The sequence below is a fragment of the Daphnia pulex genome, chromosome 8 (genome assembly GCF_021134715.1).
Source record: "Daphnia pulex isolate KAP4 chromosome 8, ASM2113471v1".
Classification (NCBI taxonomy): Eukaryota; Metazoa; Arthropoda; class Branchiopoda; order Diplostraca; family Daphniidae; genus Daphnia; species Daphnia pulex.
The window spans coordinates 7535989-7553115 of NC_060024.1; the positions used below are offsets into that span (position 1 = coordinate 7535989).

A 17127-nucleotide genomic window follows, 5' to 3' on the forward strand; every position below is an offset into this window, starting at 1 on the left:
GTTTTGAAGTGCCGATAATGGCCGACTCGTAGGATGTCTACTGGGGCAGTCTTTTTTCATTCCCTCATGGTTTTGCGCCTAAATATGCGGTTAAAAAATGTGGCGAACCCATACAAACATCTGTCAATATGATAGCAACATTTCGCCTGAAGTTCAATAAATTCAGTTCAGGGAAATCAGCCGAACATGAGGCTCATCGGTGATTTTCTTGGAATTTTAGCCACGGGTCAAGAAGCTGGTTTTTATTTTAATTGAAGGGTTAACCCCACAACTAGCTAGTAATTACTAGCTAATCAAAAATAGTATTAATTAGTCAAAAAGATAGACAATTTAAAGGACAATAACATACTTAAAATTGAACAACTTTCCTGGGCTTATAAGATACGAATAGGTGTAAAAACGAGAAACAAATTTCACCTAATGGCGAACTCTCTTCCGACAAATGTTCTCCCGGGATGCTGGAATTCAGGAATACTCCAAGGGAAAACGGCGTGTCGCAAGCAGAAATGGTCTTTGGCCACCAGTTGAGGTCCATCATTCCGGCTTATCGGACGTCATACGCCGCGCGCTGGAAGGCCGTCATGGAAGGAAGGGACCGCCAGGCAGAATTTGACGCATTGGTCAAGTTCCGGTACGACGAACACGCACGCCCTCTTTCCCTACTTCCTTTGGGGACCCACGTAAGAATTTGGAACCCCAAATCCAAGCTGTGGGACAAGACGGGAGTCATTGTCAGCGTCGGGCGCTATCGCTCCTACCGCGTCAAATTCACAAGTGTCTTATGGCGAAACCACCATTTCCTACGCCCAATGATCGCCGCCACGCCAGCCAATGACGACGGAGCCGAAGACGCAGGCAATCGGGGGGGGGGGGGGGGGGCAGGCGCCAGCACCGCAGATCCAGATGGAAAGGAGAGTGACAGCGTATCAATCGAGCACGGTCGTCCCAGGTAAACCACCAACCACAGCGGCCAGCCCGCGCCTCGGCGAAGCGGCCGAATTTCAAAGCGCAGAGTCATGTTTGATATCTAATTGCAATGCCCGACTCGTTCAAGTACCCTTCCCGCCTCATTACCATCCCCTGTGTTAAGTGTGTTAAGCCGTTACTCACATTTTATCAATGACGTTACGTCTTGGGAAGAGTTGTTGTGTATCCGTATCAGTGTTGTCGAGCTGCCCGCCAGTTGGCGCAGCTGCTCCGATGTCGTTTTCTGGACCGTCCGCGCATTCCTTCTCCCCCTCTCCCCCTCTTCCATCCACCCGGGAGATTTAACTTTGAAACACTCCCTCAAAAAGCAGTGACAAGGCCTTACGGCCAAATCCTACAAGGTGACGGTACCACCTCCTCATAGACCATGATTCTACACATAATACAAATTCTTGAAATATAAAAACAAAAACAAAAAACATTAAACTGGGCTTTTTGAAAGAAAATTGCGTTCGGATTTTTTGGAAGATACTGTATTTAAAGCCCTCTCAGGCTGAAGAATACTCGGTAACATATCTTGTTTTTTTTCCTTTGACTTTTGTGGCATTGCAACACTTTTTAATCCACATTTAGACTAAAATTGAAGTTATCAACACGTTCTACAGTTCTTTAGTCAAGAATGAGTTATCAGAGAACTGTGATTACCTATTTGGTCAACATGAATAGTGGGGGGCGAGGTCAGAACTTTTCATCGTACCAAGTTTTTACTCTGACTGGAATACCAACGGGGAAATTGAAGTCTTTCTGATAATTAAGGGATCCTATCAGCTTGTTAAAAAACACAGGGTGTATCGAATTGTGCCGAAATTCCTTACATTTCCAGCATTGGAAAGTCCAATCAGTCAATAAATTCCAATTCTTGTCCATCTAGTTGTGGAAGTGCAAAATTGTTGGCGTCCAAACATTGCATACCTCACCTTTTACGGCAGAAATAGCTTATTCCACTGTGATGCGAAAAGGGAAAATTGCTGTCAAATGTTTAAATATTGTTCAAGGTATTTTTATGATGCTGTGTTTCTTTACATTGGAAAAGTTAAATACTTTGTTTCTACATTAGTAGATGAAGTTCAAATTCAAATGTCGGAAACTGAAGAGACGTGGCTAGTTTGTAGTTTCTTAGTCAAAGGAAAAGTGGCCGAGTTCAGAAGATAGTCGTCCTCTCCACGCTGACCGTTCTCTCTCTTTTCGTGTCTCTGATTTCTGGCTTAAATCAGTTATTTAATCCCTTATATTGTGGTAATTTTCTTTTTTTGTCACCTGATCTTCCGAGTGCTGTTCACTCAGATAATTATTCTGTGTTATTTCCACTTTATGCAGCGTGATTTCTGAACATGTTTGAGAAACTGATTTATTTTATTCTTGTTTAAATTGTTATCACATCTTCTTCTTAATCAAACGATCGAATGCTGCTTTCTTTTATTGTCACTGTATTTGTTTTGTCATTTGTAAATCTGACACTCTTCATTTTCAATTTTCAAGAAATGAGGTCAGCAGTTTATGTCGAGAATCATGACATGCAAATGAGCCGAAATGATCATCAGACTGCGATACAGCTCTTCCAATTGAATACCTCCCTATTCGTATATATAAGAACAACTCGTCACAAAATGTAAAGAACTGAAAACGAAATCATTTTCACCTTGCGGGAGAAAACGTCTGATAAATTATCTCGTGATAGTGACTCCAACTGGAAGCCTTTGCATTTACGTAGCGCCTTTAAAGTATAGGATAGTAAAATGACATTATACATATTAATAGGCTACAATTTATTAGAGGGAAATTCAAGTTAACTAACCGATGGCGAGTAAATGCGGCGGGTGAAGAGCAAGGCTTGTGAAACGACGAGCTGCAACTCTTGGCGGGATTGCTCCTTATTCATCTTCGTGTCGTTCAACGAACGCTGATTAACCGATGTGATGAGCTCCCGAAACGGGCCGAGGAAATCGAGAACCTACTGGTCCAGCGGAATGTCTTCCCTTACGTCTCTTAACGGTGCCAGCACTAATGTGTGTTGAGCCAAAGTGTCGATATGATTTGCCGCATTCTGTCGCTCAGCATCAGCAGTCACCGCTGATGAACTTGGCGCTGCAGAATGTTCCAGTTGAAAACCGCAGGGATTGGCCAACGAGAGTCGGACGACGCATCGCAGCAACAGCTCAACAGTTGCCGATTTCGACCGAATTTGAATACTCCTTGGAATGCCATTCACTTCAGTCGCCAATACACCTGGTCAGTTGAAATTTCCATGGAATTAAATTTAATGTGGGTCAAATAAACGGTTATTAAGCGTGTTTTACATGGAACAAAACAAATGTTGGAAAACATTGATTTCTCTCTGCGCGGTGCTTTCAAATGAACTTGAAAAAGGGACAAAACCATGCACGTCTAGTCCCTTTGGGTGAAAATGACTTTGGTGACTGATGAAAATGTTACAAAGAGGTTCGGTCCTTATATATTGTGGCATCATATACAGACTAACTAAAGCTTTTAGTTTTTTCTTTCGCCAAGAGTGTAGGAATTCAGGCATGTATACAGTCTGTGTAGAATTCCATTCTAATTAGGGCTCGAACTCGAAGCATATCTGTTTACGGATGTGCATGATGGGTTCCCACGTAAAACTATTTGAACCAGTGTAAAATTAATGTCCTCCGCCTTGATTGAAAAACGAAAAACAAGATATCTGCATTATAGAAAATAGGATTGTCAGACGGGTTCACCCGACAAAAATTCTCTTTTTTATGCAAGTCAATGCAAGTTATTTATTTAAATTGTGTATAGTCAAGTCTTGAAGGGGCCGGGGAGAGTCAAGTCGGAAAGGTGGACCTCTCAGTCCGACCCCTGAAAGCGAGACCGGTTATTACAGACGACACAACATTTTGTGATCTTGATAAGCAGCAGCAGCAGCGGCTATAATAGGACCTTTATGGCTTTATTCGTTAGGAATGGAATGCCCTCCCCAACACGGGCAACAGTCAACATGTGCCTCTATAGGACCAGTTTAATGTGATTAATAACGGCCGCAGTCTACGTGTATATTATATTACGAAGGCGAACAACTGATTTCAATCGTCGCCGGATAGCAGTTTACTGAGAGGGAAAGGTCCGTGCCATTACCAAGCACCAATCAATATATTAAAGAAAGAAAGAAAGAAAGAAAGAAAGAAAGAAAGAAAGAAAGAAAGAAAGAAAGAAAGAAAGAAAGAAAGAAAGAAAGAAAGAAAGAAAGAAAGAAAGAAAGAAAGAAAGAAAGAAAACAAATAATTGGTGTCTTCTATAATTAAATTATAAATAATATTAGTCAGCCGAACACTGGCATGCGCAAGCTGCAGTAGACTAAAACGTCAATCATCAGAGGGGAAAATAAAAATGAACACGTTTGGTGCATGTCAAAAGTATTGACGCTTATTCATCATCTTCCGACAACCATAAATTTCTTACTGGAACAACCGACAGCCGTTGGGGATGTATTTACCCTAAACGTAGTTGCATTCAGCGTTAGACGACTAGATTAAATCAGCTGTTTTTTGCATTTCGTTATAAAAACAAATGCAAAATTTTTCAATCAATCTTGAGTTTATTTGAACAACGCGTTTCACAGACGAACGAATTTTTGAATAATAATTTACAATATGGGCATACCGACTCCAAAATAAAACACTGTGCTGTGTTTCAAATAAATGAATCACTGCTACTGATACTAAACGCATGGCAATTTTAAGGGGGCTACTTTTACTGGCAACAAAGATAATAATCTTAAGGGATGATGCAATTTATAACCACATTACAACAGGGCGGTAGTGACGTTTTATTTCCATTTTGGAATGAAAATTGATTTGCAAAGCTTTATTATTGAGTCCACTAAATCAACTTTACCCATCACGTGCAAAAATACCGTAAAGGCCGCAACTTGAATCGACAGCACGCATTCACGGACCCTTCACGGAGATGAGATATCGATCGAAACGCACCACCCGGCCACCTCTCCACTTAAAAGACCGTTGTGGGCAGGAGGACATTTGTGACGCAACGAAAAGGGGGATGGGTCAGAACGATTAGACACACACACCAAAAGACGAAAGGAGCAAGAACAAAATATTCACAACTAAATAACAACTATCGCCATCCATCAAACGCCAGTAAATATCAAGGGAAATCAACCAGCAACGACTGAGGTGGACATTAATCACACTAATTAAGATTCCGTTTTTCTTTTTCTTCAAAAAGCACGAAATCATTATGCAAAGTGGCGCCACTTGGCATAAATTGGAGAGTACTACCTGATTTGTTGACAGGCAAGTCGATGACGCCGTTGGCCGGTGTTCAAATCCATATAGGCCTATTGACGGGAATCAAGGAGACGATGACCGTTGGTGACTGAACAAACAGCCAAGAACGAGCTGACCTTTCTCGACAGACAACTGCGCAGCAGGGACAAGTTATGGAAATTGACAAAAAAACAATCATTGACAGTCGTGATTGAAATAACAACGCCACTCAACATGACACCATAAACATTTGATAATCCCATGTAAAAATCAGACGATAAAACCAATATATATACGACCATCGGACAAGGCGAAATGGTGTATACCCAACCTAAGATGTGATGCAGCCATACAAGTATTTTTATTATGCCGCGAGCTTGCCGTGAGCCGGAAGAATAAAACGATCGCCATGTTCCTCTTAGACTCTGGAGCCAATTAACAAGTTGAGAACTAATTAGAGGTCAAGCAAAGACGAGAAATGAATCATGAACAAAAGTACCCTATAGCATGGCTTTATTCCTTCGGCCGTTATGAAAATTCGGTTCAATCCGTCTCTTTCATTATTTGATGACGTAATATCGATTTGACTTCAGCAGGCTGATCGACGATAGGCGTTATTTGAACTCGACTGATTTCTAAACGCCAAAAAGAAGATTAAAATTGAATTATTTCATATCCTGAAGACACTTGGGATATCTGTCTATATTTTCATTAAACGAACGAGATGCAAATAACGTCTGGAAATGATTCTTGCTTTATAACTCCCCCTAAACCTACCGAACAGATGATCGGAAAAAAAACAAAGCAGTTGAATTCATTCATAGTAAACTAGACGAACGAAGATAAACTTGGACGAAAAGTATTACCATAAAATTGTTATTGCTTCGCTTTATCTATTGCGTACTCAACCCATCTGATAACACGCTAAATCGTAAACACTTCAATAACAAACGTGAAAAGACGAATCACGAATCGGAAAAGAGAACTTCCCCCCTCTTCTACGGCCGGCCCGTCTATCCGTATTTCTGGATTGGCTACCAGAAGCAATAGGGAATCTTCTCCTCACTGAGAGGGCCAGAATTGACTGCTGGAATTGGCTACCAGATTTGGCTGCCGAAATTTGCTACCAGAATTGGCTACCAGAAGCAATAGGAAGCTCCTCCTCTCTGAGAGGGCCAGAATTGACTACTGGAATTGGCTACCAGATTTGGCTTCCGGAATTGGCTACCAGAATCGGCTACCAGAAGCAATAGGGAAGCTCCTCCTCTCTGAGAAGGTCAGAATTGACTACTGGAATTTGCTACCATATTTGGCTGCCGGAATTGGCTACCAGAATTGGCTACCAGAATTGGCTACCAGAAATTGGCTACCAGAACTGGTAGCCAATTCCAGTAGCCAATCCTGGCCCTCTCAGAGAGGAGGAGCTTCCCTAACCCTTGGACGCTGCGGCGTATAAAAGCAGTGCCTCATCTTACCAACCTCAGTCTCTCGGGTTAACTCGCTTTGTCAACACGAAATGAAGCCCTCTCCCAAGAAGCAGGAGACTGATCCCCGCTATTTGAACCAAAACCTAGAAGACCAAGAGGATCAGGAAATTATAAGGAAAATCACGGCTGCGTTTGAAAGGCACCTCCGACAGAAGAATCTTCAGATGGAACTCGTAGAGGACGAAATTAAGCACGTCAAGGAGGTTGTAAAGAAAAATCCATCCCTACGCGTGTTCGTAAAGCCGATCGAGATGAACATGCCCCTCGAGGCCATCAAGGTAATTTTTAATTCATTTATTTGTTTTCTTAAATTAATTTTTATTTTAATATAGGAAAAATTTAGCGTCTTCGGCAAAGTGATGGAGGTAGATGAAAATTTGAACGCCGGATTCAGCCGCTCGGTAACGATTACTTTCTACTCAAGGGATGCAGTACTGGCTGCTCTAAATGTAAGTTTTAATTATTATGTATTTTTTGAATATTGTTAATAATTTTTATTCAATTCAGCACCCCGAACCGGTCGTGCTGAATCGTGTTGCTTTGAAGATCTCCGCTTGGCGTCCATCCGACGACGAACCGGATCCCCCTGGTGCTGGTGGCGCCATTGGTAGACCAAGCAGTCGGCAATAAAAGATTATTTTTGAAAAATCCAACACGTTGATATGTATGTGATATTTGTATCTCCCCTTCCCCTTTAAAATGTTTGTGCGAATGTACCGTTGGTATATTTTGTCTCTGCCAGAAGGCATGCTTTTCGTCGAATCTATTTCTCTGAAACACTGTAATTTCATTGTACACGGAAATATTATAAATTACAATTGTTTAAACAATTACATCCCTTGTTTTTTATTTAAATTATGTTAAAATTTTGATGGATTTCCATTTGTATTGTCATTTTCATTAATACCAGAATTTTGGAGACCAGAATTGGTAGCCAATTCTGGCCAATTGGTACCAGAATATTGGTTACCAGAATTGGTAGCCAATTCTGGCCAATTGGTACCAGAATATTGGCTACCAGAATTGGTAGCCAATTCTGGCCAATCGGTACCAGAAAAAAAACTACCAGAATTGGTAGCCAATTCTGGCCAATTGGTACCAGAATATTGTCTACCAGAATTGGTAGCCAATTCTGGCCAATTGGTACCAGAAAAAAAACTACCAGAATTGGTAGCCAATTCTGGCCAATTGGTACCAGAATATGGGCTACCAGAATTGGTAGCCAATTCTGGCCAATTGGTACCAGAATATTGGCTACCAGAATTGGTAGCCAATTCTGGCCAATTGGTACCAGAAAAAAAACTACCGGAATTGGTAGCCAATTCTGGCCAATTGGTACCAGAATATTATCTACCAGAATTGGTAGCCAATTCTGGCCAATTGGTACCAGAAAAAAAAAACTACCAGAATTGGTAGCCAATTCTGGTCAATTGGTACCAGAGTATTGGCTACCAGAATTGGTAGCCAATTTTGGTAGGCAATTGGCTACCAGAATGTAGCTAATCATGGCCCTCTACGAAGTAGCCAATCCTGGAATTCTGGTATTTTATCGGGTAATCAACTGAAACCCTTTGTTTATTAGCTGGAATCCTCACTTCAACCACTCGCAAATCCACCGGTGGCAATTGGAAGGCGCCCCGTAGCCACCCCCGTGTGTGCATACACTCGCCCTTCCAGTACTCTCCGACGCCGGCGCCAGTACTGGATCGACGTCCCCGTCTACATCGCCCTGGACGAGGAGTTGGACGATCAGCAGCTCAACCAGTTCTACATCAATCCACTCTCTTTCATTCGTACAATTGCGGCCGTTTCACTCAAAAGCCCATTCTCCGCCGTACACATTTCGTATAGAAATTGTGTTTTCAATTATTTTTGTTTCATTGAAATTTTGTGTGCATTCGATAGAGAATTTTTTTCACCCTCGTGGCTGCAACTGCTAGTGAAATTCATCAAAGCTGGCGGTGGTCCAGTGTGCGAAGAAACCTCATTTTCACTGACGGCTCAACTTCAAGCCATCGACTTGCTGCGAGTCTTACTGCCAGAGTGGACCGGCACTGTTTACCAACAGAAATAATTTCTGATCCAGCTGGTGGACCTTTTAGCTGAGCATGTTTTGCTGACTAAACCAGACGTCGTTTTCGAAATGGCACATTCTGAAAATCGTCCGTCACAGAGTGATGGTATCAACTTTTGCGAAACTTTTGGCGAATCCGACAAAGTTCATTACCGAAACGACGACCACCTGGAAGTTGACGACGATTATAACCACGACGGCCACTAAAACCATTTTCATCTCTGGTTGCCTGCCCAGTCCGTTCCCCTTCTCGACGTGCAAGCAATAATATGATTGTCCCATTTGGTATTTCCTATTTCAACATGTGTTCCCCACTCCCCAATTCGATCGACATAACAAGTAAACAACACAATACAATTCTTGACGATTCCTTCTATAAAATATCACGCGTTCCTTTACGCGTTCCTACTCGGTTAGCTTTCTTCAGCCATTCCTCAAATGTGGTATTATCGTCAAGGTCACCGCTGAATTCGGGAATATCTTTTCTGTAATTTACTGCTGCGAGGTTTAGCATTCCAGCTGTTATAGCTGCTGAAAAAGTGCGAAAATCTGCCGGATCAATTCCTCCTGGCCCTAGCTGTGGTCCTAGAGGTCCAGGTGGGCCTTGGTTGCCTGGTGGTCCTTGGTTTCCTGGTGGTCCTTGGTTGCCTGGTGGTCCTTGCTGACCAACTTGCCCAGGAGCACCTGGTGGTCCTGGTTGGCCATCTTGCCCCGGCTGGCCATTTTGCCCCGGCTGGCCATCCTGCCCCGGTTCCCGGTGGTCCTTGTTGGCCTGGTGGCCCTTGTTGGCCTGGTGAGCCTTGTTGACCTGGTGGGCCTTGTTGTCCTGGTGGCCCATGGTTGCCCAGTGGTCCTAGTAGTATCGCCCTAGCTTCATCCATTTTTTCGTCTGTTTCTGTCTGTTTAAATGGGTTTTCTTTCTCGACGATTGTCAGGCTTTTGTCGAATACACGGTCTGGTATTGCACTCTTGTCAAATGTATCAAAGAACTCCTTATCGGTTGCAATGAGCTCGCTTTCTAGATTTGCGATTGCGATTGATAGTTAGTCTCCTTTCAGTTTGTGGTTTTTTTCCTTATATATTTGAGTTTATGTTTTAGTTCCAAGGTTTTTGTGCTTAATTGTTCCAATCTATTTTTTATCGCGGTTGATCTTTCAGATCTTCAAACACTCACGCCTGGTGATTCCTCTACACTCTCTTGTCTTGAAGGAGATGGCTCAGATTTTGTATTTACCTCCAATTTTGATTGATGTTCGTCGGTCATGTAGGACTTTGAAGCTCTTGTCTTCGTGCTGAGTTTCCCACGTTGTTAGAGTCCACGGCTGATATCCGTCGTCTTGAAGAGTCCACGGTTGATATCCGTCGTCTTGAAGAGTCACTTTGATGGCTCCTTCCAGAATTCTCGAAGGCTCCGCTTCTGGTATGGGTAGATCAACAGAGTGCCTTTGTTACTCTGTTGACGGAGAATTTTGCCGGAAAGAGTCACTTCGACAGCTCTTTCTCAAAATTCTCGTTGGCTCAGCTACTATGGCCGTGATGATCAACAGAGTGCCTTTGTTACTCTGTTGACGGAGAATTCGTTTGAAAGAGTCCCTTCGACAACTCTTTCTCGTAATTCTCGTTTGCCTCTCGAACTATGGCCGTGTTGATCAACAGAGTGCCTTTGTTACTCTGTTGACGGAGAATTTTGCTGGAAAGAGTCACTTCGACAGCTCTTTCTCAAAATTCTCGTTTGCCTCTGGTCTGCGGACGGGTCTGCGGACGTGATGATGTGTAGTTGTGTGTGTAGACACACTATGAAACTTTCGCCCAAATTTCAGAGTTCAAACACTTGCTCAAATGGCAGAGTTCATAAACTCACTCAAATGGTAGAGTGAATAAATCCACGCAAATGGCAGAGTCCAAAAACTCGTTCAAATGGCAAAGTTCGAAATGGCTCGTTCGCCAATTGTAAGGGCCATTCGAGACCTTACTTTTACTTATACTAAATAACACACAAGTGATCATCAGAGGATGACGCTTATGTATTACACTTGAACACTACACATACAGTACAAGCATACAGTTCACAAGAGACCACAAGAGATAGTTAAGGCTTATATTACCAGAGGCGAGTCCGGAGCGGACTGCCTTCTGGAGGGAAACACGGGGCCTTTTATACTGCCCAAGACGCGTGAGTCATCGTGAGTCATCGTCTGGGTATTTAGGTCACGCCGGTGTTGCCGTTGAACTGTAGACGGTGGTGGACGGAGTTACTGGTAAAGGTCGTGAGTGCATCCGCACTTGAGCGCGTGCACCCGCACTTGAACTGCGCGCGTCCATGGTGCGCGTGCGCGTGCACTGCGTATGAGCGCGGGTTGCGCATGCGCGGGTGTTGCGCATGCGCGCGCAACTGTAGATGCACCGCTATACTTTGCTGGCTGCTCGTGCGCTCCCGTGGCTGGTTCCGGACACTGTACATGACAGATACATATAGTTCAGTCGATCCTTACAGTTGAACGAAGTGATCTTCTTGAAATCTGGAAACTGGTTGAAGTAATTAGCCACATCCGTGTCCTTCAGAAAATGAACTTGACAGCAAGCTGTCAGCTGCACGATCCACTTCCAGGCGGCAGGATAGATTTGTAAGACCAAGGAATAGAAACGCTTCTGGTCTACACCATAAGCTGCTGGAATAGTTTCAATTGCGGCCGCATTGAATTCGACAGTTATCTCCGGAGCATTTCCTACAGCTGGGAGATGAAACTGCGGTTGATCAGGTGAGTCCGCCCGGATGGAAAGATTGGAGAACTTTTCTCTGTTATCAATCAGCTGAAGGGCGATCGCCAAGCAAATAACACCGGTGGCGTCTCTCTTCTGATTGATGGTGAGTAAATATCGATCAAGTTGTCGATCCATATCTTCTTCGAGTGTAGGACACAGGAAATCATTCTCATCATCCTCAAATGCTGGTCTATCCATTTCTGACGTTGAATCTTGAAGAGAAACGTCGTCACCATGCGACTGAAAAGGATAACATTAACAATTGAAAAGTTTTCCAATTAAATTGAAACATCCAAAAAGTGGATCTAACAAGTGAAATGAAGCGACTGCTGAGACGAATATGAAACAAATTGTTGGGAAACTTGAAAGTTGAGACATTATGGATTCATTTCTTTCTCCTAATAAAAGTCATATTAAGGCAACGACTTTAGGAATGAATACAGAAACAATCGATAGCAGCATGACGCCAGAGTTATATAGAATCTCTGGTTTCATCACGACGTATGCTAATATGGCAATACTTTAGTGCCATTTTTTAGACATCATAAATTAAACAATTTTTTAAACATATTTTGTAAAGTAAAAACTAAAAGTAAAATTTTTTTAAAAATTTTTGTTAAATTTGTAAATGTAATTTTAAAAGAAAAAACTAAATGTAAAATCAAAAGTCTATTTTTAAAAGTTAGTTTAAAAAGCAAAAACTAAATATTAAAGTAAAAATGAAATGTAAAAACCATTGGCTATTGTTAAAAGATAAATGTTAAACTAAAAACTAAACTTAAAAACTATCGAGTCCGCGAGCTATTCCGCCCCTCCGGTGCTGCCATCTAGCGACTGCTACTGCAAACGCCCATACAGACCTAGAGATCGGCGTCTCTTGCTCCCCTCCCTATAGACCGTTGCGCCCTCTACATAAAGAGTGTGCGGAATAGTGCTGTTTAGCCACACTCGCAGTCTGTGAAAACGTAGTCACGTCTGTCACAAAGTCCAAATACTTCATACTCAATTGCTTGACATTTCACGGCTTCTTCAACCAAAAGTTTGCTCTATTATTCCATAGAGTTTGTCATTTCATTGTCATAATATCTCCATCTCATTATGTCTCGAGACATCATTTTTGAGGACTGTCTAACATGTGGATGTTCAGTAGAATTGTCCCTATTGGAAAACCATGTGTCCAATTGGTAATTTACATCATAATAATATATTGAATAAATTCACATCCTAAACTCATTTTCCCACTAGCATAATTCTAAACGAGCGGTCTGTTTCTGAAGTCCAAAGGAGAAAGAAATTAGATGTGGACGTAGACAAAGTGAAACAATATCTAGGCAAGAATATCATTTAGTTACGTCTCTATAAACTGGAGAATCTTTCAGGCTAATGCTTTTCAAATTTTTTTGCTACAGATGAGAGAATTCCTACTAAGGAAATTTGTTGTTTGCTTGGAATCTCAAGAAGGACTCTATTTCGAGTCTTAAAAGAAATCAACATTACAGCTAGACAAAAATACACTAAAATTGGAACGAAGAACTTGGAATCATATCTTACTAACACAATCTTCAAAATAAACCCCAAATTTGGTAATTATTGAGATGAATAGTGTATTACATTACATCACAGTCTATACATAGATAATTTTTTTCAATAAGGCTATCAAATGTTCAAGGGAGCTACGATCGCAAACAATGTCCTTTTATCAAATAAACGACTTAAAAAGGCCTACCGTTTAATAAGACAACGACAAAATGCCCCTTTAATGCAACGCATTCATCGGAGAGTGTACAAGGTTCGTGCTCCGCTTTCGCTATGGCACATTGATGGACACCACAAATTAGACCGGTAAATTTTTTGTGATTACCAATTTTTTTCAACTGACTTATTATAGTCCGCCCAAAAAACGAACATATTACTGTTTGCTAACAAAAAATTTTTTCTACAGATACTAATTCATCATCCAAGGAGCCATCGACGGATTTTCCCGTTTTATCGTATACATATCATTGGAAAATAATAACTGTTCCGAAACAGTTATTGGATTATTTGAAAAGGGAGATGAGGAATGGGGCTATCCAGCTAGTGTCAGGTAACACAGTTTACCAATGAAGTTAGTTCACCAATTGATGCTTTAATTTCGAATTCATAAGTTTTATTTGGGAGGGACAACGTACTAGTAGCGGATTTCATGATAAACGCTAGAGGAGTGGATAAAAACGCGTTTAGAACTGGAAAGTCTGTACACAATCAGAGAGTAGAGAGGCTCTGGAAAGACGTTATAGAGCGCTGTACTATAACTTTCATGGATATTTTGGGGTATTGAGAGTGTACCTTTCTTCTTATTCTTCTTGTTTCATATTCATTTCTATTTTTACGCTATTTACAGAGAAATGGAAATCGAAGGTGTACTAGACGTCGATTCCAACCTAGATCTTTTCTGTCTGCATATAGTGGCCACGAACCTCAATCAACGGTCCTTACAGACCTTTAAAGACTCATGTAACTGCCATCCACTTCGAACAGAAAATCATCGCTCACCAATGCAACTTTTTTACGATGGTTTGCAGCATTTAAAAACCCAGCAAGATAACGGAGCCATATAGAAGGCGAAGTTACTGAGCTGATACAGGTAATATTTCAATAATTCGTAATTCGATTTATAGTAAGTCTAATAATGTATCCCCGTTTGCAGGGACAGAAATTAAAACCGATTTCGAAGTGGTCTGGTTACAAGGATACCTTCTATCGTTGTGTAATTGATCAATTTGGAGTGAACATTTCCGAAGAGGAACTACTCTGCATTATTGATCTTATTAATCCAGCCACCATTGAAATTTGGAATGTAAAAAAGAAATTCATTCAGCTTAAACAATTTGTTCTCCAAAATTTTGATGATTAAAAGTAAGTCAACCGAAGACTGAAATAAATGTTGTAATGTACGGCTTGCCGTCACAGATTGCAGCTATTACGGTCTTAGTTACTTTATTTTATTTATAGTTTAATAATAATGGATCCAAGACATTTGATATTCTGATCTCGGAAACAAAATAAAAAAGCGCAATTTCAGTACAGTCGTGTTGATCACTCAAATAATTATATTTCTCAAATAGTTGCTGGGGAATGGCTGTTGTGTTGGAGCATGCTCGAAAGATCTATTTTGTATTGTCAAATAATATATAGAGTTAGGGTCAAATAGCCAGTTCTTTGCTGTCATTCGACAATTTCTTACAGTGACTTTAATACAGGCTATACATCCTGATCGAGGAACGAATTCTCTGATCGATCCCGAATCGGTCGCTCGTTTCTGTAACGCAAGGAGCTAGCCATATTAAAACATTTTAGACTACATAGAAATTGAAAAAAACAGTGATGTTACTTCACTTTTGCGTCATCTTTAAGTTGCGTGTCAAATTAATAGGAGACCATTCCCATAAATAGTGAGAAACCCATGCACCCAATCTATTGGTCCAACCCAATATGGCTCTTAATGTAACGTTAACTTTTTTCCTAACCACTTGTTTCCCATAGTAAGGATGCTGTGTGAAACGACGAAATTTGCTTCGAGAAGAATTTTGGGGGTGGGAAATCAGTCTGCAAATTTGACCATCACAGCATCCTTACCATGGGAAACAAGAGGTTGAGAAAAAAGGTTTGCGTAGAGGCGGGGCTTCAAGCTTAATCTCTTGCAGTCTTGCTATTTTCTTTCCAAATAATACATCAGTTGAGCTTCAATCGTGAACCGAGTTAGACGCATTGTTTTTACAGAGTTCGTTTATTATTCGTTCAGTTTGTATTAAATATGAATCGAAAGAAACTAGAAAAATTGTTTAAGGATTTTAAAGCTTCCTTAGAAGCAGCAACAGCAAGTGACGACGAGGACACAGTAGATAGTAAGCATTTCATTTCCGTAATCTTTCATTGAGCCTACATTTAAGATAACATTTCTAAAATAATTCAACGTAGAACCGAAACACAAGTAAATTTAATGTATGTGCTAATCAATGCATTTTAAAATGTTGCCATAGATCCAAAGCCGTCTTCATCTTTCTCTTATTTCCGTCCGTCGGCGAAAAAAAATCCACTTAAGAGGCTCCAAACCAAGAAACGAGAAGGTGATTTGGAGAAGAAAAAAAAGAAGAACAGAAAGAACGTGAAGACGATTTAGAGAAAAAGAAAAAAGAAGAGCGGAAAAAGTTATTCGGAAAAGCAATCAAAGGTTCTATAAAGTTCAACTTTTTATTTGTGGTTTTTAGCAGTGTTCCTTTAGTCACATCATTTAATTTTGCTTAGTTCCAAATTCATTTGAGAAAGATTTGCATTGTCTGGGCAAAAAGTGTCTGAGCGATCCAGTTAGTAAACCGGCTATTACTAAACACCTTGAAAAAGCGGGACTATGGGGTCGTACTACTACGTTTTTAGAAAATGATGACAAGCTATCGGTGAAAAACAAAATTGAACAGTAATTATTATTATTTTTTGTTAATTTTTCAATTAGCTAAATCGACATTCTAATAACTATTTGAAGGACATTCCCGGAGTTGAAAGGCGGATTTAAAATGTTGAAATGCAACAAAAACGGAAAAAGCTTATTCCCTATAGGAGATGGGCCTCTTGTTGATGGAATAACGCTTAAAGCCGTAACTACTAGAAAGATTTATCTGTGTCCAATTCAGAAGGACATAGATGTGGACGAAGCAAGCTCTTCTGGATCGTCTGGTGAAGAAGATGAGTGCAATGAGGAATGTTTAGTATGTGGAGAGTTAGTTCCGCTAACGTTGTTGACAAGTCATGCTAAAAATGCACGGTGAAACAAGTTGAGGATGATTGGGACAACTTCAGTACTTATGATAACGATATGAATAATTGGGAACCTCAAGCTTTTTTACCTGCGGAAGGTTATATTTTTTTTATTTCACATTTTTTTCTTTTTCTAAACAATTTCTGTTACCTGTTAATTGTTTAGCTTTGATAAAATTTGAAGAACATCGTGAACGCATAATGGAGTATTCCGATCAAGAGGCCTACTTAAATCTTGAAGAAAAATCCAATCGGATTAGTATTACTCGAGGTGCGTATGTAACTGATTTGATGACGGCTTCAAAGAATCCTGTTTTCATGTAAGTGCTATCGTGCTTCCGCATTATGCTATCGCTTAAATTTCAGCCGTTCATTTTTTTTTAGAGTGAATATAAAAAGACCTTTGGTCGTGACTTTCGTTGGCGAAGATGGAGCAGATGGAGGAGGCTTAAGGAGAAATTTACTGTCGATGGTGATAGATCATGCAAAGGATGTTTTCTATGTTGACCCTGATCAAGTCGGAATCGACCAGGATGAACTCGATGAGTTATATTTCGCGCTTTCAATTTTTTTGGGTACAGATATTTTCTGAATTTATTAAATTCTTATCTTAATTTCATTTTCTATTTTCAGGTATTGCTATTATCCAAGAAAAACTATTTCCTAAGTTTGTTCTACGAACTTTCAACAATCTAAAATCGCAGTATGGTAGGAACTTCAAATATCATCCGTTGAACCGAGGATTAGCGCTCTTCGA

The 17127-nt window shown here is 40.8% G+C and overlaps 1 protein-coding gene and 2 long non-coding RNA genes across 3 annotated transcripts; all 3 read left to right on the forward strand.

The window, feature by feature from the left end:
• The first annotated feature begins 6755 nt into the window (after nucleotides 1-6755).
• LOC124200049 lies at nucleotides 6756-7534 on the forward strand. The gene is made up of 3 exons (XM_046596132.1): nucleotides 6756-7017; nucleotides 7072-7188; nucleotides 7247-7534. Exons 1-3 carry the CDS (start codon nucleotides 6769-6771, stop codon nucleotides 7367-7369), a joined length of 489 nt encoding a protein of 162 aa, XP_046452088.1. The 5' UTR covers nucleotides 6756-6768; the 3' UTR covers nucleotides 7370-7534.
• A 5452-nt stretch (nucleotides 7535-12986) lies between these two features.
• Nucleotides 12987-14534, forward strand: LOC124199247. Its single transcript, XR_006876765.1, has 6 exons — nucleotides 12987-13159; nucleotides 13229-13418; nucleotides 13519-13662; nucleotides 13724-13889; nucleotides 13960-14202; nucleotides 14266-14534. It is a non-coding gene; the product is annotated as an uncharacterized LOC124199247 (long non-coding RNA).
• A 1044-nt stretch (nucleotides 14535-15578) lies between these two features.
• Nucleotides 15579-16684, forward strand: LOC124200323. Its single transcript, XR_006877264.1, has 4 exons — nucleotides 15579-15789; nucleotides 15864-16032; nucleotides 16099-16468; nucleotides 16537-16684. It is a non-coding gene; the product is annotated as an uncharacterized LOC124200323 (long non-coding RNA).
• Nucleotides 16685-17127: the final 443 nt, after the last annotated feature.